This window comes from Danaus plexippus, chromosome 8, assembly GCF_018135715.1.
Source record: "Danaus plexippus chromosome 8, MEX_DaPlex, whole genome shotgun sequence".
NCBI classification, from domain to species: domain Eukaryota; kingdom Metazoa; phylum Arthropoda; class Insecta; order Lepidoptera; family Nymphalidae; genus Danaus; species Danaus plexippus.
In genome coordinates this window covers 3,250,611-3,269,663 of record NC_083542.1, presented here as the reverse complement: position 1 = coordinate 3,269,663, position 19,053 = coordinate 3,250,611, and the positions used below count along the sequence as shown (strand labels likewise).

Genomic DNA, 19,053 nt, shown 5'->3' with positions numbered 1-19,053 from the left:
GCAAACATACCTTTCCAGATATTAAAATAACTTCCAGATATTAAATTTTCATATTTTCGTTCATTATACCATAAATGTGTCACAATATCTATTTGATTATAGTATGAAAAGGGAAGGTTATAAGGTATAATAGGACTTGTGTATACTCTGCAATAACGTGAGGTGGTATAATGTATGTTTATTTCATAGAAATTAATAAATGGAATATCTCCTTAAACTAAATAAAGTTATTGTATTCGCTAATTATATTATAAATGACATGTCAGGCTTTAGAGATTATGTCCCCGGAATACAACTCAAAATCAGGGAAAGGACGAAATCGACGTAAACACCATCATTTTTATAAATAATTAACTGATAAAAATTAGTTAATTTATAAGTCTTTTAAGAAATGTAATAAATTACCGTAAAAAAATACCGTAAAAAATAATTTCACAAAATTGAAAATATGGTGATGTCAGGGAAGTTAGCACTAACATTAACTTCTGATTAAAATATGAAGCCCTACATAAACGCATGGTAATTATTCCAAAGAAATAAGTTATTTAAATAGTATGACTGATCTTTTATTGTATTAACTATACAAATATTATAACATCTTTTAACTTGACTGAGTACTTTAAATATGTATTCCAACTAAAATAAATTCAATAATACAAATTATTGCAGTTTTAAAATTTTATAAATTAAAAACTCTGGAGTTATAAATTTAATATATTTGACAACTTATTATACAATTTAATTGAAAATTCAAATTAACAAATATGCCATACATTACTTATGCTGGGTTATAGTCATCTGGCATTTTATTCATAATATTTACAAGTTGCATTGCGACCATTGGATTATTAGTGCATATATCTGTAATCTGGTATGGAGGTAAGATTGTGACATTCCCAAAAACAATGTTCTCATTCATTTCAGAGACTGGTAACAAATTTTCTTTTAACCATCCAAGAACCATCTGCTTTCTATTGGTTTTGCAGACTGCTGCCGAATCTATAGACTTCTTTTTCGGAATGTTTATACTTGAATCCGGTTCCTTCACACAGACATCCAAAATTGCATGACCCGGTATCAATGTTGTTCTAACCTTGTCTTCTTGGAGGGTTAATATAACCATACTAATGTGAAAAACAATTATTATTATTAATTAAAATTAATTTTCTATATACGTCAAAGCATTCATATAAATATTTACCTGTAGTCTATAGGATCAATAGAATTAATGAAACCTGATAGTATTGTGTTTTTTATAAGTTTTATTTCTACACATTTGTTAATCAGCAGCAATAAGTTCGAAGGATTTAGTTTAAGTACTTCAAAACTAGATATACTTGTTAATTCCATTCTTGGATAACTGAATTCTCAAAATTTTATTTTAATTGTAACATGAGAGCCAAAATGAAGAACCATTTCTACTAATCTACTGTTAGATGCAAATAAAAATTAATAATATCATGCCACACAGTCCACTTCAGTACAGCTCTAACTATGATTATGCACCAATTTGTTTTACACAAACGTAAAATTTAAAACAACTTATTATCAATGGCCATAACAGTTCAAATTGGAACTAAACAACTTTTTAACTAATAACTATCAAATATGACATATCTTTGACATTTACGAATCCATATAGACAGGTGGTACCTGCATACGCAATATTATACTTAAACACATCGGAGCTTATTTTTTTAAGGAAATGGTATTTTTTAATGGCTATCCATAATAATTTGTTTAAATCATTTTATCTTTTTTTTTTGTAATATATTTGGAATTTTTCCTCACTGACTAACTTTGAAGTTCTAATATTTTCGGGAAAAATACCCGTAAAATAGTTTAAAAATTCTAATATTTTCTAGCCAACTTATTATTACAAAATATTTTAGTATTTACCTTTTCATATCGCAGTTACTTCCAGGACCAATATTACGTTTACTATATTGTCTCTTTATGTTCAACCCCAGGATGTCAAGTTGTCTAATAGATAGCTAAATATGATTAAGATTCGTACCACATATGTAACAGCTCATGAGAGAATGAAAATAATCAACCACCTATCAATTAAACATGGAGGTGGTAAAGGCAAATTTTAAAAGAAAACACAAATGTGAGCAAATATTTTGTAAGCAGATAATCAATTTAATATATTTTTTTTATGTTTCAGCATATCATTATTATATAAATTATTATTAAACCCACTCAATTGTTCTTAATTTTCAACTCATCTGCATTTCTTACATTATTATACAAAAGATTTATTATAAAAATAATTGAAATATTTGGATTCATTGGAAAATAAATTAAATATCTTAAATATTTATTATTTTTATTTCTAAGTAATCAATTTCACAAATAAGTAGAAGTAGTATCATAAACAGCTTTTCTAATAACTACATAAGAATCAAAATATAACATTTTGTTTGTTATAAATGGGATAATATTATTATTTTTGATTAATAGCTTTCTTCCATGGACCTTTGGGTCTATTGGGACCGTGAGTTACAGCTGAGGGACTTTTACCTCTAAAATTTTGTCGATTCTTAGCAACATTTGGATTAACTTGATGAATATTTTTATTTGGTTCTCTTTGATAGTTTGGTCTCAGTCTTTGCACATTCAAAGAGAATGATAATGATTTCTTGTTAATGAAATTTCCCAGCATGCTTAGAGACATAACACAACATTTTGCTGATTGCAATATCTCTCTCGTTTCCGTTGCGTCACTAAAGCAGTGATCAAAATAATTGACTCTTCTTTCCTTGTCTTGCAAACTAGTTATACTTAATTCATAAACATGTTGTTGTGCAATTTTCTGACAAGCTATAAGTTGTACGGCAAAAAATGCTAATTTCAATTTTGTATCAATTTTCAATGTTACTATGAACATCATTTTACCTTGTGGCATAATGTACACAAAGCGATCATCTTCATTAATGTTAAGATTATTAATGGTCACTTTCTGATCCATAGTCATAATCAAATTCTGAGAATGGTGTTCTTTAAAGTGATCTAACATTTCCTTTAGTTTTCCTAAAAAAAATGTATTTAGTTAAAAATTTCAATAAATACAATATTCATTAAAACATAAAATAATCCTCACTTGAAGTAAAAACACATTTTGTGTGATATTGTAAAATGTATTAAATTATATTAAACTAAGAGGTTTATTACCTGACCAGGAACATCTGCCAAATACATGAAGAGGGCAAATCATCTCTCGATAAATACATTCTTTGATGTGGTTTTCCATATTTGAGGCAACAGTTGTATAAGCACAACCTATGATCCTATTCGGACAGTTCATAGTAGCCTAGTATAGAAGAAATGCCATTTTAATACTTACAATGATAAAAATAAGCATCTCAAATAAAGTTAATTTGATAATGATACTAGTTTAATAGTATCTTAATTACATTTTAATAATTGCAAACTGATTTTGCCATTAATGTTAACTTTTCACTAACCTTTAATAACAAATCCTCAAGCTGCCAATTTCTCACTTGAGTCATTGCTTGACGGCACAATGGACATATAGGAGGCATCAACGCTTTAGTACAAGAGCTGCAGAGACTGTGACCTGATTGACATTGGAATATTGGAGCTGACATGGTGTCCAAGCAAATTGGACATTCAGGCAACTCAACAACTGGTCCCATTCTAAGTAAAAAAATAAGAATTGATATGTTGAAAATCTTTTTCAATCATGCTTTTCACTTATTCATTAAAGTATAACTATAAATAAAATGTCCATAACTACAATGAATATAAATGTAAGAGATGTTAGATTAAAATATATTATAATTAATATGTTGACCATAAAACAAATTGTAAGGTATCTTAACTTATCTTTCTAGTTTTTTTTTTAAATTTTGTAATAAGTAGTAAAGTCCTTAGAAGTTAAAGGTAATGATTTAAGATTGGTTAAAATGTAAAAGAAACTTACTTCTGGTTAACCTTCGCTTTCGCCATTTTTATTCTACGTTGTAACTTGTAAGCTAAAAGATTGAAGTTTAAACTGTATAAAAGTCTTAAAATTCTTTAAACTAAATTAAATATTATTTCTCGTTACACAAAAATTCGAATAAACCATAAAAGAGACAGTTTAATATTGAATCCAATACACTAGTAGCTGTAATCTAGAAATAAAAGATAACAAAATCCACTTCAATTGCTATATACATAGATGTTGATATTATCGTCACCCGCAATAATGTATCGCTGATTGTGTACTGAAGTCAAACACAGACCGAGTAACGACAAGGAAAATTATGTATTACTAATAACTATATTGATATGAAAATATTGTTCAGGTCGGGGAATTCCCCTAATGAAGTTTGTGAGTTGCCATGTTAAAAATATTTAAGAGATCAACAAAATTATTTTTACATATTTTGTTTTTTAATTAATTAATTAATTTAAGTTTATGAACAAAAATGCAGTACATAACTTATCTTTAATATCTTATCTTTAATATTTTATACCTAACTTTATATTTCCATGGTCCCTGATTATACCTAAAATTTTTTATATAAATATTTTGCCTATAATTCAATGTCATTACACTATTAAATGTTTCCACATTAGTTTGTACTCGTATTTTTTGGATATACTACGCGTGATTTATTTTTGTAAAAAATGACTGAAGTATCCGTTATCTCTCACATTACAGCAATGATGAATGAATGAATGAAATAATTAATAAATGAACAAATATAAACATTATAAAAAATAAATCAACGATTTTTAATTTTTTTAAATTAACCTTTCGACAAAGATTATACAGATTACAGCTCAAATTATAAATATGAGAAAATTCGTTATTAGTACAAATTTTTTTTGCGAAATTATTTTTATTAATTTTTAATGAATTGTAACTTTTGCATTGTATTTATTTTTAATATACTAATTGCCACTATTGTTAAATGTTAAATTATTGTTAATTTACCAAAAATGTTGTCATTCAGCACTCAATTAGGACAAACAAGTCCTGAGTCTTTACTCGAGTCAGATTCGATTTCTACTTTGGTTCTGATGAAAACTGTTCCTATTTGATTCGAGTACACATACCCGATTCCAATATTCGAGTCAAAAAGAATCGATTTTTTAGTCTTTGCTTCTATGCTGTTGTTTAATTCCAAGTGATCAGATAGTTCAATCAAATGAATGGTGTATCAATTTTCTTGCTAAATTTTATTGAACGTTTGGATTCAAACAGGTATTCAATATTATTCACAATAAAAATATTGTGCAAAATTATTGTAAATGGATGGGCCGCCTAAGACAAGTACTGGACTTATGTCCAAGTAACATTATAGTAGATAAGAATGCAAGAAAGCTGACCAATTTTTTTTTTCTTGAAAATTACGTATATGTACTCAGGTTTTCATAAATATTGTTGTTGATATTCATTTAGTTAAATACTACATGTAGTGTTTTAGGTAAAACAATCTCTTATCTTACGGTAGAGTGAACCATAGAATTTTCTCTCATAATATGTATATACATATATATAAACTCTTAGTGACACAACATCGACGGAATAAATGAAATAAATAAATATTTAATTAAATACATATAGAAAATTAACTTACCAACATTATTTTGTTTTCAAGCTATTTTTAATAATCACCATGGCGTCGCACACACGATTAAAACCTTATAATCCTTGCGTGTTGTTAAGACTTCCTAACGTGTACTCATATCTAGTATATTAAGACTATACCATTAAAAAATATCTATAGATTATCCCAATTAATGAGTGTTAAACATGTTTCAAATCATGACCTGTCTTTCCAAATTTCACATATATATATCTCATATTTAACCACATGTAATCTCTTCTCATTAATTTTAATTAGCAAGAAATAACGGCACATATTTATCGTCTTTGATTAACTACTTTGTAAAATAACAAACATTTCGTCCGGCAAACTTAGTAGACTCGAATCGTTGGCACTTCACCTGAGGACCCTTTTTAAAGTATTCAGACTCTCCATGTTAACTTCATAAACGGAATAGTTGGCTAACCTACTTTACGAAATGCAAGTTTATGTTTAAATAATTAAAATAAAGGTTTAAATACCTTTCAAATTATTTTAATATGCTGTTACGGAAAAAGTTCACACAGATTTTTAATATTTACAATGGGAATTATGATTTTATAAAAACAGTTTGTGTTTTAAGCTTTTATTGTCTTAAAAGTAATCATTTCTTAGCCTTAGCTTCCCTTGCAGCTTTCCTTTCCGCAGCACGTATTAACTGCTTGGCTGGTTTCAAATTTCCCTTTTTGCAAAACCTCTGGTTTCTCAAGAATTTAGGGTCCATCTGCAATATAAATAGAATTGTATTGATTACTTTTGCAATATAAAATATTATTTAGTACTTTTTTTTGTACATTTTTTATATAAAGTGAATGTGAGTGCATATGGCCTAAAAAGTTGAATGAGTTAATGGTACTGTTATTTGTTTTATTGATATTAAAATTACAAATTAAGTCTGTGTCAAATAATTTATAAACATTGTTGGTTAATAAATTCCACAGATCTTTTAAAATATTATGTTAAGCATGATTTAAATTTATTAATCTTCACATTTATTTTTTATTAATATTAATTTTAAATATATTGTCTGTGCAATATTATGTTGAATTAATCCTAAAAATATAATGTCTACTAATATAAAATTCACAAACACAAGATCTTTTGAATACTAATCAAGTTAATAGTCATTGTGTACAACAGAATTGTAAAAAATTGAAATAGCTAAAAAGAATATAAATGGCAATCTTATACTGACAGACAAGTTTGAATAAACTGAATTATTAGTTCAGCTATATACATTATTTTTAATATTAGATACTGGTAATAAAATAAATGTACCATTAAATTACTAACAAGTTGTTTTAAGTACAAGCCCTAAGCTTGATGCTACAGAAAAAAGATTTAATTTAACTAAAGTTTAAAAGTATATAAATTAAGCTTCATTACTGATAATGTTATGTATCTTTAAAAAACGTGTATAGTGTAACGACATAAACATTAAGATACTTACGCCGAGAGTAGATTCGTGTCTGAACTTCTTAGGTTTTTTGATACCATTTCGGTGAGCCTTGCGGTCTGTTAAATAAAATGTAACGTTAGAAAATATTATAAACATAGACCTTTGATATAAGTAATAATACTAATAACTCACTTTGATTGTGATTTGTGTGGTTCTTTGACTTCGCCATTTCGGTTAAGTTCTGTAAACAAAAATATATATCTTACTATTTACTATGGAACATACACTGTGCACCAATACACTTTTATATTATAAAAAACCAGTGATTGCAGTAATATTTTCGGAAATATTATTCATTAAAAAGTAAACTAACCTACACAGCACTAAGAAACGTCAAGAAAGAGACAGTTGGTAAGGTTGACACTGTTTTCTCATTTGACAGTACCCATAGACAATTTTTTTTTTGGTTAATTCGTTCCGTTCAGAACAGGCAAAGAAAACAAGGTCCATACAGCCATGTCTTTTGTATTTTTCGTCTTTAATTAGTACCCATAGACAACTTAGGTAGCATCACCTATCTTTTTAATTTTTGATACCACAATAAATAAAAATAATCAGTTAAGTAAATAACATTTACGAAACATATGTACAATGTTTTGTCTCCGAAAAAGAGTTATTACGAGGTATTTAATGTTTTTTGAAATACGTATAATTTTTTGAAATCTGAGAAAAATGTTTTGATACATAACTATAGAAGTAACTTATCCCTATGTTACCTATTTACTCTCTTGTTAATTCATAAACTAAATGCATTTGTTTTTAATTTTTTCAAAAATGTTTTACATGACTTAGTAAGTAGCTCTTAGGTTTAATATTTTGCTGAACTTCGTTTTAAGTTCATTACAGTTTTGATATGAACTATAGATTAACAAGAAATAAAGTTATTTCTGAATTATATGATCTATCACTTGTGTCACGTCTGTCAATTATCAGCGTTGTGTTCGTGACGTGTATAAAATATCATTACTATTCCTTAAATTCTTAATCTTTTCTTGATAGTTTCGTAATGAAATAAAATTCTTATTTAGTTAGAAAGGGAAAGTAATTTTATAAAATGGTTGTGTTAGAAGAGAGCGGAGATGCTCAGCCGGTCGCTGCTGACGATGGTTCAAAAGAAGAAATCAAGTCTAAGAACATGATATCTTTAGAAAGTATCCTTTTGAAAAATTTAAAAAATTACAAGTAGCCGGAATGCTTGTGCAATATATATTTAAACCAGATTTTTGACCAGAATTTGATGTCATTTCATTTTAAAGGGAAATAGTCTATCTATTTTAAAAGCTGGTTTATATATTTTTTTCTTCCATAGTGAGGCTAAATGAAATAATAAATTTTTTGGTAGATGTAATGGTCCCAAATTTTTGCCTTGACTGTTCTATTAGTATTTAAATAATGCATGTAGAAAGAGAGAGCTTAAATATAATTAGTAACAAAATGAAATTTCTGTCTTAGTGTACATTATAGAGATTGGGCCTTCGTAACTGAAGCATTGAACTGATTGTATTGAGTTTTCTGTAATACTGATGGTGATGCCATTTGTAATGATTGTAACTGCCTATAAATCATAATATCATCTCATTGTCTTACCTTTTACCACTTTTTAAAAATTTAATTATCACAATTCACAGTAGTAATTTGTATGTTATAAATATTAATAATAATTAGTTGTTATATGACACTAACTACAACAAAGAAGTTATAATGCTACACATGTTCATAATCGCCTCAACAAGACAGTATTTCGTGTCATAAAGGATGCCCAACAGCAGCACGGACTCCGTCATGGAGATTACCAACGTTACCGGGGCTATTGTTCGCGACGTCTAAGACGTTTGCGTAAAGTGCTGAAAATCCCTCAGGTTTGTACTTCTTTAATAAATTAAAAAAATTTAAACACATCCACAAAAACTTTGATAATATTATGCTATACAAAGCTCAAAGGTATGATAGTTCACATAGAATATGCTTTATTACAGGGCGATAGACGTCATTACCGTCGTCGGGACGTCACTTCCTCCCACCTGACAGCTTCGACTGCTGAGAGCCGTCTGCTGTGTGTACCGTTGCTCCAAGCAGAACGGGCCTGGGCTCATGCCATGCAGCTGAGACAGGAGGCGAACACAGAGCCAAGGAAGAAGTTCCATCTTGTAGCCAGACTGAAAAAAGCGTGTGCGCACGCACAGATGCTTTTACAGCTATCCGAGGTAATCTATTATACCCTGTGTTACCAACACATTAGTAACTTACTGATTTCCTCAACTTCAAATTCCAATGGACATAGGTTTATGTGTTAGGGTTCAAAACTTGTATGTGTGATGGAGTTCAAGCTTTTATTTTAATTGGTTGGTATATTCGGATGTGTTTTGTTTGACCTTGAGTCCCTTGGTGTATATTTAAAAACATTTATTGCAACTGTCATAAAGCAATCATCTATTATCCTGACGATACATGGAAATTTCAACTGTAGTCGTTTTAGATTAACATCATTTTTGTTACACACATAAATATGTATATATTAGTGAAATACTATTTCTATATTTATTGGGCTTTGAGGTTATTTAGGACCTTAAATGAAAAATGCAGAAGCATGTTGTTTGGTTTAATTTTTATTGGTGTAAAGTTTTGCAACTTCCAAGTCCTACAGCGCGTATAAACCATTTTATCTCATTGATTGCGAATAATAATTATATACTCTGTATATATAGATTGAATAATTCTATAAAGTGGTGATATCTTTGTAAGCTTATTTAAAAACTTATTAGGTACATCACGCTTACGAGATTGAAGTATGAAGAAAAAAAAATCAAAACCGAATTGGGGTTACACAAAACTCAAAATTTCTGGGACAAGGAATTAACATGTTTTGTTCTGTTATATTACGTGTTAGTTATTTTAAATTTTATAAACAGCAAAGCGGCACGTGCTCTGCGCGTACGCAGCTTGAGGCGGGCGCTTACGCGGCGTGGTTGCGGGGAGCGCTGCTGTTAGAGTTGCAGCAGTGGCGTGCAGCTGCTGACTGTCTACGGAGCGCGCAGCTCGTACTTGAGAACTTGTGTAGTGCGTTGCCGCAAGACGAACAGTTAGTGTACAAGCAGAAGGTAGTCGAACAATAATTATTATTTTTCAATATAATATAATATGATATGATATGATATAATATGTATGTGTAAAGGTGGATGAATTACACCCCAGCCTGAGGTACTGCGCCTACAACATCGGAGATGAGTCCGCTGCCGGCGACCTTCTGGCGCTGAGGGGACAAGGACTCATTGATAACTTGGACACCCTCATGGCGCAGGCTAAGTCTGTTTTACTCATATTGATGCATGTAATTCTTTAATCGTTATTAGAAATTATCTAACATTCAATAACTTCTTGTGTTATTTACTTTAAAGTTTTTATATAGGTATTTTTTCCTACTTCACTTTCTCTGAGCAATAACAGAAAAGATGACACATGTATGTAGATTAAGGAGCTGGTTGCATTTTTAAATATTATTCTTCCTTTGTATTCAGGGAGTCACGTTCAGGCGTGATGCACGAGGTGGAGTGGCGCGGTCGTGTGGTGTCCGTACGTCCAGAGAAGGTCCGGCTGTTCCTGATATCTCTACAAGACCTGGAAACCTCGCTCAAAGCAGCTGTCGACTCACAGCACAGGATCGCACTGCTGGAAAACGTCCTCATGGACTGCAAAGATGCCATCTCCGCACTCAAGGATGAGATTAAGAACGATCCCAAACTGAAGAACGCCGAGGCCCAACAAATGTCCAGCGTCAATTATCTGCTGTCGTATTTAATGTACTTACGTCTGGTCAGAACGGTGGAACGTAATAACCTTCTAGTACAGCAAGCCGAGGAGGCGCGTCGCAACAACGTACCCATAGATGGGAAGAAAGTGCGCCCTCAAGACCTGACGCGTTTGTATGAAATCATCTTGCAGAATTACAGCGAGCTGCAACAACTGCCCGGATTTGAGAACGACCTCGCATACCAGACGGAAATTGACACGGAAATGAAAGCATACAAGGCGTTCCGATGCTACTATATCGCGCAAGTTTTGACCGGCCTCCGACGTTTCAGAGAGGCACTCGCCATATTGGAACGATGCAGTACATATACCGCTGAATCGCTCGCCAGTAAATTAAAGGACAAACAACTCCTTGCGAAGTTAGAGGATTTGCAAAAGGATATAGAAAGCTGTAAGTACGAAGTCCACGCCGACTCGGTGCTCGAAGATGACGAGGAAGAAGAGACCAAGTACACGAAATCTTACAAAGACAAGAAACCTTTAGTCGATCGGCTCGATGACTACCGCGAGGACAGTCAAGTACTGACTAAGAACCCTAACATCTTCAAACTTCCACCTCCCATGGAAGCGGTGCCGTGCAAGCCGCTATTTTTCGACTTGGCGTGCAATTTCATCGAGTTCCCCAATTTGGATGACAAGACCGGAGCTGCCAATAACAAGAAGCAAGGTGCGGGTCTCACTGGACTCGTGAAGGGATTTTTGGGTTGGGGTAAAGGTGACAAGTAACGGCATTGTCTGGAATATTCAGCAATATATATTATCATGGTCATTCATGTTGTTTTATTGTTACTATATAATAATATAACGAATACTGTTATTGGTATTGATTTCATTTGTTTCTAATATGGTGATATTAAAAGTATGTAGTTTATATACATACTTTTTTTATTAACCTCTTTTATTCACCGGTAATAGATTTAAAAAAAAAATCAAATATCATACTATTTGAGTTTTTATTTACGCATCTCGTTCACCAAGCGTTCTAGTTTAAATAACTTAATATATATTTCGTTCAATAAAAAAAAAATAACACAAATTAATTTGTTCAGTTGGAAGGTACAAAAATATAATTACAGAGAAATAATATATTTTACAGTGTAACATTTACATAAATCACATACATTTTAATGACGTTTGTCTATTTATTTAATTACAACACATATAATACAGAATATATAGGATTCGTGTTTCTCAAACTTTTATCGATGAAACTGATTTTTTTACGTAATTGCTGCGCATACGAGTTTGCATCTGATATTTTAATCAACCTTAGCTTTGAGAAACACTGATACAAATGGTCAACATTTAAGTACTAGCAGACAGAAGAAGTTGCAATCGCAATTAATAATGTACCTAAGGTCAAAATCTAATAATGATATCGTTATATCTTTTACAAACAATCTATTTAGGTAAAAATTTTCAACAACTACCAAATATTGGAAGTACGATTATAATTTAAGCAAATAATTACAAAGCACCCCTGTAAGACGCGTCAAACGGACAGTTAACTACGATGAATCACTGATGTGATCGTTACATCTAAGTGAACACAGTGCGTTATCACAGTTTAGCGCGAGGCCAGCGGCGGCCAGTGCGCCGAGTCGTGGGCGATGCGATCCACGGGAGACAACAGCTGACCGCAAGTGGAGCAGACCTCCAGCTTCGAACTGATGTCCCTTCCTATCACCAATTCCTGTTGTTTAGCTATATCAGGCAACAAGGCCACCAAATCCGGAAACACGGAGTCCAATTGAGGCCCGAGCGCTGATTTGCAATGTTGGTAGAAATCGTCGGCGCTGAGAACGCTGTCGCGGAATGCCCTCGACGCGACCTTGAAGTTTTCTACGGCGGCCGCGCCTCCGAGTGCGACGGCGAACTTCTTCACCAGAGCTCGGTTCCTCTGTTCGAAGTCCGGCGGCGGGATGTACGTGTGTAGCGGCGCTGGGAAGGTCTGTCCTGATGAGTTGGTGAACGTCATCCCGTCACAGGGCGGTCTTTTCTTGAAACCGGGAGGTACGCTTCCATTCTGGACTGGCCTCGGCGTTTCTGCCGCTTTGGGATTCAACGGCGGATACTCCTTGGGCGCCAGTTTAAAATTATCGCTTGAGGAATTTTTCGTAGAGTTTGTGGTTGCATCTGTCGCGATCGTCTTAACCTTCCTGTCGGAGTCCCCGCTGTTGTTGTTGGCGTTCACGCTGGCGACGATGTATTCCTTCTTGATGTCGACCTCGTCCACACCGTTCACCAGGTCGTAATCTATTTTGACGTCTTTCTTAGCGTTGGCATTTTGCTTCTTCTTGTCCTTCTTATTTTTATTTGAGTTGTCGTTTTGCGATGTGTTTATTGTCTGCGGCTGTGGAGGGGGTTGAGTTTTTTTGGGTTTTGTCTTGGCGTTGGTGTTGATAGGTAGAGTGGGGAAATCTGCTACGGGATTGAACACAGGGTTTCGGGGTTTGGCCGGCGCTTCTGCTTTAGGCTTGGATTTTTCTTTAGTTTTGGACACTGTTATCCACTGCGGCGGTGTCGCTGGTACCGAGGACGATGAAAGTGCGGGAAAAGCTTCCGAGCTCGACTTGGATTGGAACTTCTTAGGCTGACTGACTTGTTGACTGTTCTTGAGAGACCGCAGTTCATCGCTGTTGATCAAGGTGACCTTCAAAACAAAATAAGAATTACTTACTGAACAATATTTTAAATTTTATTTCGTACACAAAATAGGATAAAAAATATTCTTGGTATAAGCAGTTAGTTAAAATGAACGATTTGTTACTGATACTGAAATATCAGAAAATTCAATAGTTCAATAATAACTGAAATTACAAAAAAAAAAAAAATTCTATAGTGAAGAGGAATTATTAATTTTATAGCCCATGTACTGACTGCGGCCTATTTACTAAATTTAGAAAAACCATGCAATCAATACCCTTGAAAAACTACCTTCAATGCGTTGCGTGAACGGTAAAAATTTCCCAAACACGATAGTTCCTTAACGCAATATTTAGTTTACAAATACTTTAACTACCGAACAAACAACAACGACAAAAGTCAGTTTATTATGAGCATCTAATAGTAATCTTTTTTTTTATCATTTAATATACCTTGGAAGGCTGTATAGTACCAGCCCCAATGCTAGGATGATCGTCTCGCGGATGTCCCAGCGAGGGGAAATCTTCATCCGACAAATGATTCTGTTGTTTCTTCTGCGGCGGTATAGAGATACGGTTTCCGCTGGTCTGAGTCAATCTGAAGTTACTGGCGCTAGGTTGACTGTGGAGCTGAATAGACACGCTGGGCTTGGAAGCTGTGGGGTTAGACATACAAAATAATAATAATCATAGTATTGATTTAACATTACGTTTTTTAATATAAAGTCATTATTAAGGCAGAATTTTTTTGGAAGAATCGTGTTCGACTGGATATTTGAAAGTTTTTTTTTTTTTTTTTGGAGTAAAGAGGAATGGGAAGAGGTCGGTAGACTGTAACTAGTATGTCCTGAATAGATACAATAACGCTAACTTATAGAGATCGGTGATCATTATATCGAATATTTAATGCACCAACTCTATGTAATGAGGACAAATGTCTGAAACCCTGACTTGTCGCTACCAATTTTATGTATTTTATGGTTATTTCACTTTTTTTTTTCTTTAAGTTTCTTGGTTGCCAGCGATGGTAACCTCTAAGAAAATGTTCAAAAACAGAAAAATTCATTCTGCCAATGTATAAAACTTGTGAAGGGCTGGTATGAGATAAGAAGTTCCTCTCCTTGTAACCTGAGAGCCGGATTCTGCTGCTGTATGTGATTAGAGCTGGTGTATGTGGCGGTTTAACTCACAGTTTCTAAGCACAGCTGCGGCTACAGGAGCGGCTGGACGAGAAGCTTGGGCGGAGGTCGGGGCGGGGGCGGCTCGGGAACCGTCCAGGGCGGGGAAATTACGCTCCGTACGAGCTAGACCTTCGGAACCTGGGACATCAAGTCTTTAAATATATAAACTATAAAGTATTCTACATCGTTTTACCAAAGGTCATTCAGGTTGAATACCGTATAGAGAGTTATATCATTCTTCTGTTCAACAAATAAATGTACTGTGATATGAATTACTCCACCTATATGTTATACATTATTTAAGTTCATTCTAGTTGATATGAAGTCATTGTTGGCGATATCACACGATATCTTTAAGGCCAAGGTGAGAAGCTTTAAGGCCAGTCATAATAAGATCTACCTCTCAACGATCTTGGCGCTGCCAGTAGAGGTGTCGGCGCGGGGGGTGCTGCAGAAAGTCTTGGGAACTGTTCGTCACTCCGCGGGTCAATGGTAACTGGCGGTGGGGCGGGGCTTGGTGCGGGGGGAGGAGCCGGCTCAGTGCGGTCCCTGACGAGGAGCACATATATATAACGATATAATAAAACTCATACAAATACAAACAGATATAAGACAAATACGTCAGTAATAAATTATTTGTCATATATAAAAACTATAATTGTAAGTGAATTCATATTATTAAAATGTCGTCTATATTAGGCACATATAAATAAGTTAAACAAATTTTGATATTATAAAGGACATTCTTTTTTTTATTTGCTTAAGATACAAAATAGTAATTGCAGCAGTGACAGTACTGAGTTTTACTTTTTATTATATTTTACATTAATTCATAAACTATAACATCCGTGTTCTCGTAAGCCGATATTAAACGTCACTATTTATCTCCAGGGCAGAAGTGACGTCACATCAATTTGAAATTCGAATATGGAATGAATAGTTTCGAGTGTTGCTATACCTGGTGGAGCGGACGACCGGATGTGGCGTTATATTGAATTGAAGTTCTAGGGTTCGAGCCTGACGGGCGGCGCCGCGGGCCAGGCCCCTGCCGTGGACTGTTGCACGGTGAGCTAAATCAGCAAACAAATATATATAAATCATTAAAGCGAAAACCGATATTATTCTATTAAGCTCGTTATAACATGTTTTTCATAAGTTTATATTATATAGCACACGGCAAAGATACCAGCAACGTCAAATTTGTCTGTTTCTCCGTTAAATTTTTTTACACGCAATAGATGGCTACAAATGACGGAACCGTAATTATTTGAGTTTGTAACTTAAGCAATCATTAGGAGTAAAAATAAGGAAATTCCTCTGAAAAATCTTCATATGAACTTCATCGGGTCTAGATAACATTTATACGTAAGATGAAAAACTATACGTTGTACAATATTTCAGTTATAAAACAACTTACATTTATATAATCGAATTGCTAAATAATATCGTCAATCTATTAGCTTTAAATTAAGTGTATTTCACTCTTAACTTTGTAGTGTAAATCAGCTTTAAAAGGATAGTGTAATTCCTTGAGAAGATAGTGTAATTTACCCTTAAGATCGATCTCGCTCCTGAAGACAGCTGTGAGATGTTGTCCAGCACATTCGCCCTCCTCGCATAGATAATGTTCCGTTCGGAAATGATGAGCCAGCGCGGCATGTGACGCGTAGTATAGATTCCTGCCGTCGGCGTCGCACAGATGACAGTATAGATGTTCCTTACGGAGATGACGGTACAATTCATCAGCATCCATGAACCGCTCCTCGCAGAACTCGCATAAGGGATGACCCCTGGGAGTATAATAATAGGTTGTCAAATATTTCCTTTCCGCTATGTACAAAACGCTACCGAGCTCGTATCTGGCAATACTATACATCATTTGAAAGTTCTTGACATAACCTACAAAAAAATGTATCACATACGACAATATCAAGCGAAAACAGTCGTAGTCGAAGCCAATGAATCGTCCCCAACCGTGGCCAAGGTGTGATTGACAGTCAGGACTGTAATGCTGTGTGTTTGGTGGGATTGGAAGAGAATCATCCACAATTTGTTGCTCCCATGTGGCCAAACGCTTAATTTTACTATCGACTGAGAACAACTGGACCGCTTGAAGCAGACGGTCTACCAGCAGTCTCCAGAGTTGGCCAACAGGAAGGGTATAGAGTTCCATCAGGACAGCCTCAGCCACACACTTCGTTGATGACTCGTCAGAAGCTCCGCGAACTCGGATGAGAGGTTTTATCGCATCCACCATATAGTCCGGACATAGCGCCAAGTGATTACCACTTGTTCCTGTCCAAGGCGAACGCCCTTAGTGGTGTAAACTTGGACTCAAAAGAGGCTTGTGAAAAGAGGCTGTCCGAGTTCTTCACAAATAAGGAGGGTAGCTTCTACGAGAGGGGTATTATGAAGTTGCCGTCTAGATGGAAACAGATTATAGAACAAAACGGCGCATATTTGAACTATATCCGAACACTGTAACAATTTTTATAAAGCTTTGAATAAAGAGCAAAAAAGCGGAAAGGAGATACATATTTGACAACACTATAAAAGAGACAGCAAAAACATATAATTTAATGCCATAGTAAAGTTGAATACATCAAAATAACATGAGAATACTCAAAATTGATTTAGGTCCTATTAGGCTCTTATTAGATTGTTAGCCCAAATTTGTATATAAGAATATATTTGTATTTAACATTGCATTCCATATAAATTAAATGATACAGAAAGGTTATTTGTATGGCAACACTGTTTTCAGACTAAAATTTATGAAGATATCACAATATCCTGTGTCACTTAAGTCAGCCATTTTTTTTGATTTTGGAACTTGAAGATATAGAGAGCAAAATATAAAATCTCTTTGAATAAACACATAATATTATAGCTATGAGTTAATGTCACATAAATTCAATGTACCTGTGAGATGTATCGTCTAGATCGCCTTTCCGTCGGTGGTGTGCTAATTCTTGTCTGGTATAGCATTTCCGCTCACAAGTGAATATCTAACCAACAAATATAGTTTAATCATATTTCAATTACTTCTAAATTTTATATTATCATTATGTACTTCCCTTACTAATCACATTGAATTGTATTTAAGGAAGTATGTAATATTTATTAACACAATGCTGAATGACCACAATGATTTATCACATAATTTTGATAAATTACTGTATATACAATATATATATATATATATATATTATAATTGCATTTTGAAGTACGTACTGAAATAGTATTTAAAAATCTATTATCATCAACTAAACACAATATTATTTTAATAATGTTTAAATATAAATACTTGGAGTGAATATTTCGAGTACAACAGAATGACAAACCTTAAGATGTTTCACACAGAGATCACAATAGTGTCGCTCGTGTACCTTCCTCATGTGATCACTTAGCATTGAAAATGTACGGAATGGTGTCTTGTCGCAGATGGAACACGAGTTCTCCAGAAGCTTTTCATATGCCTTTTTTATCTGCTCACTACAAAACCCTATCTTAAATTGCCTTTCAAACAGTCGGTCAGGAAATTCTTGGTTCCGAAGCTCTTTATATGGCTGGATTTTATCCGTAAACACCACCTAAAATTATATCCTCTAAATAATAACTTGCTTCACATTTTCTATTTTTACTAGATTTATATTTCTATAGAAATGTTAAAGACTGTATTTAAAATTTAAAATATATTTTTAATTTTTATCAACATATATTTTAAACGAATATTATTGTGCAATAGAATTTAGTGATCAGGCTTATTATTATTCATCAATAATATGTAATATTGATATAAGAGCTATTTAAAATATTTTTAATATTTTTTTGTAAGAAATAATGTTCAAATAAATATATCCTATCGTATCTAGTAAATTATATGAAGAGCAAAACTGCATTAAGCCATACCCTCGAAAGATCCTGTCGACAGATTGGACATTCATTCTGCAGGCACAGAACTCGCATGCGAGTCGAACACTCGAAGCAGACAGGATGATCACATTCACCAATTGAGAAATAAACGACAGTCTTAAAACAAACTACGCAAGTAGTGTTGTCGTACACTTGAGAATCGGCCATGATTTTTATGTTATTTTTTCTAAAAGAATGTAGTTTCAGAAAACGTATCTAATTCACTTAATAGAAACCAGTAATAAATTCTCGTCAAATACCTACCACGATAATCTGATAGGTCACAGATGGTAAGATCGAATAGGCAAATGAGCAAAAAGCTTGAATCTTGATGAGAGTAAATTTGACAATCCAATTCATAAGGGCATTAGTGACAGATAGTCCCCAGCTGGCATGTTGGCAGACGAGAATAGTGCTGCCATTACCAATTTTTGTCTAGA

The 19,053-nt window shown here is 33.5% G+C and overlaps 5 protein-coding genes across 6 annotated transcripts; 1 reads left to right on the top strand and 4 right to left on the bottom strand.

Annotated features, from left to right (window-relative positions):
- Window positions 1-705: 705 nt before the first annotated feature.
- LOC116772762 (uncharacterized) lies at window positions 706-1,628 on the bottom strand. The gene is made up of 2 exons (XM_032665058.2): window positions 1,202-1,628; window positions 706-1,124 (listed from the first exon to the last, which is right to left on the bottom strand). Exons 1-2 carry the CDS (start codon window positions 1,348-1,350, stop codon window positions 779-781), a joined length of 495 nt encoding a protein of 164 aa, XP_032520949.1. The 5' UTR covers window positions 1,351-1,628; the 3' UTR covers window positions 706-778.
- A 687-nt stretch (window positions 1,629-2,315) lies between these two features.
- On the bottom strand, window positions 2,316-4,272 carry LOC116775456 (E3 ubiquitin-protein ligase sina-like). 2 transcript variants are annotated; one of them, XM_061521083.1, is made up of 5 exons: window positions 4,209-4,227; window positions 3,950-4,001; window positions 3,471-3,663; window positions 3,178-3,316; window positions 2,316-3,036 (listed from the first exon to the last, which is right to left on the bottom strand). In XM_061521083.1, exons 2-5 carry the CDS (start codon window positions 3,973-3,975, stop codon window positions 2,450-2,452), a joined length of 945 nt encoding a protein of 314 aa, XP_061377067.1. In that variant the 5' UTR covers window positions 3,976-4,001; window positions 4,209-4,227; the 3' UTR covers window positions 2,316-2,449. The 2 variants fall into 2 exon arrangements, with proteins under 2 accessions (XP_061377067.1, XP_032524257.2); XM_032668366.2 differs by having other exon boundaries at window positions 3,950-4,272.
- A 1,904-nt stretch (window positions 4,273-6,176) lies between these two features.
- LOC116772463 (large ribosomal subunit protein eL29) lies at window positions 6,177-7,487 on the bottom strand. Its single transcript, XM_032664666.2, has 4 exons — window positions 7,379-7,487; window positions 7,198-7,246; window positions 7,057-7,121; window positions 6,177-6,330 (listed from the first exon to the last, which is right to left on the bottom strand). The coding sequence occupies exons 2-4, from the start codon at window positions 7,232-7,234 to the stop codon at window positions 6,211-6,213; spliced, it is 222 nt and encodes a 73-aa protein (XP_032520557.1). The 5' UTR covers window positions 7,235-7,246; window positions 7,379-7,487; the 3' UTR covers window positions 6,177-6,210.
- A 490-nt stretch (window positions 7,488-7,977) lies between these two features.
- LOC116773496 (signal recognition particle subunit SRP68) lies at window positions 7,978-11,641 on the top strand. Its single transcript, XM_032665960.2, has 6 exons — window positions 7,978-8,216; window positions 8,803-8,924; window positions 9,042-9,269; window positions 9,975-10,163; window positions 10,238-10,368; window positions 10,581-11,641. Exons 1-6 carry the CDS (start codon window positions 8,120-8,122, stop codon window positions 11,596-11,598), a joined length of 1,785 nt encoding a protein of 594 aa, XP_032521851.2. The 5' UTR covers window positions 7,978-8,119; the 3' UTR covers window positions 11,599-11,641.
- A 165-nt stretch (window positions 11,642-11,806) lies between these two features.
- LOC116772485 (E3 ubiquitin-protein ligase ZNF598) lies at window positions 11,807-18,994 on the bottom strand. The gene is made up of 10 exons (XM_061521140.1): window positions 18,878-18,994; window positions 18,611-18,800; window positions 18,043-18,291; window positions 17,621-17,706; window positions 16,250-16,488; window positions 15,657-15,768; window positions 15,099-15,247; window positions 14,708-14,836; window positions 13,971-14,173; window positions 11,807-13,525 (listed from the first exon to the last, which is right to left on the bottom strand). The coding sequence occupies exons 2-10, from the start codon at window positions 18,779-18,781 to the stop codon at window positions 12,440-12,442; spliced, it is 2,424 nt and encodes an 807-aa protein (XP_061377124.1). The 5' UTR covers window positions 18,782-18,800; window positions 18,878-18,994; the 3' UTR covers window positions 11,807-12,439.
- Between the last annotated feature and the right edge of the window lie 59 nt (window positions 18,995-19,053).

Bases quoted from the DNA above. Each gene is read 5' to 3' on its own strand.
- LOC116772762 (XM_032665058.2), bottom strand. From the start codon at position 1,350: ATGGAATTAACAAGTATATCTAGTTTTGAAGTACTTAAACTAAATCCT. The intron at 1,125-1,201 runs GTAAATATTTAT...TTTTCACATTAG, and splicing joins ATTGATCCTATAGACTACAG to TATGGTTATATTAACCCTCC.
- LOC116775456 (XM_032668366.2), bottom strand. From the start codon at position 3,975: ATGGCGAAAGCGAAGGTTAACCAGAA. The intron at 3,317-3,470 runs GTTAGTGAAAAG...CTTCTATACTAG, and splicing joins TTGAGGATTTGTTATTAAAG to GCTACTATGAACTGTCCGAA. The intron at 3,037-3,177 runs GTAATAAACCTC...CATTTTTTTTAG, and splicing joins TGGCAGATGTTCCTGGTCAG to GAAAACTAAAGGAAATGTTA.
- LOC116772463 (XM_032664666.2), bottom strand. From the start codon at position 7,234: ATGGCGAAGTCAAAGAACCACACAAATCACAATCAAA. The intron at 7,122-7,197 runs GTGAGTTATTAG...TTTATTTAACAG, and splicing joins CCACACAAATCACAATCAAA to ACCGCAAGGCTCACCGAAAT. The intron at 6,331-7,056 runs GTAAGTATCTTA...TTTATATTGCAG, and splicing joins GACACGAATCTACTCTCGGC to ATGGACCCTAAATTCTTGAG.
- LOC116773496 (XM_032665960.2), top strand. From the start codon at position 8,120: ATGGTTGTGTTAGAAGAGAGCGGAGATGCTCAGCCGGTCGCTGCTGAC. The intron at 8,217-8,802 runs GTATCCTTTTGA...TCAACAAGACAG, and splicing joins GAACATGATATCTTTAGAAA to TATTTCGTGTCATAAAGGAT. The intron at 9,270-9,974 runs GTAATCTATTAT...TTTTATAAACAG, and splicing joins TGCTTTTACAGCTATCCGAG to CAAAGCGGCACGTGCTCTGC.
- LOC116772485 (XM_061521140.1), bottom strand. From the start codon at position 18,781: ATGGCCGATTCTCAAGTGTACGACAACACTACTTGCGTAGTTTGTTTT. The intron at 15,769-16,249 runs GTAAATTACACT...TTGCTGATTTAG, and splicing joins GAGCGAGATCGATCTTAAGG to CTCACCGTGCAACAGTCCAC. The intron at 14,174-14,707 runs GTGAGTTAAACC...CTAACCCCACAG, and splicing joins CGCAGCTGTGCTTAGAAACT to CTTCCAAGCCCAGCGTGTCT.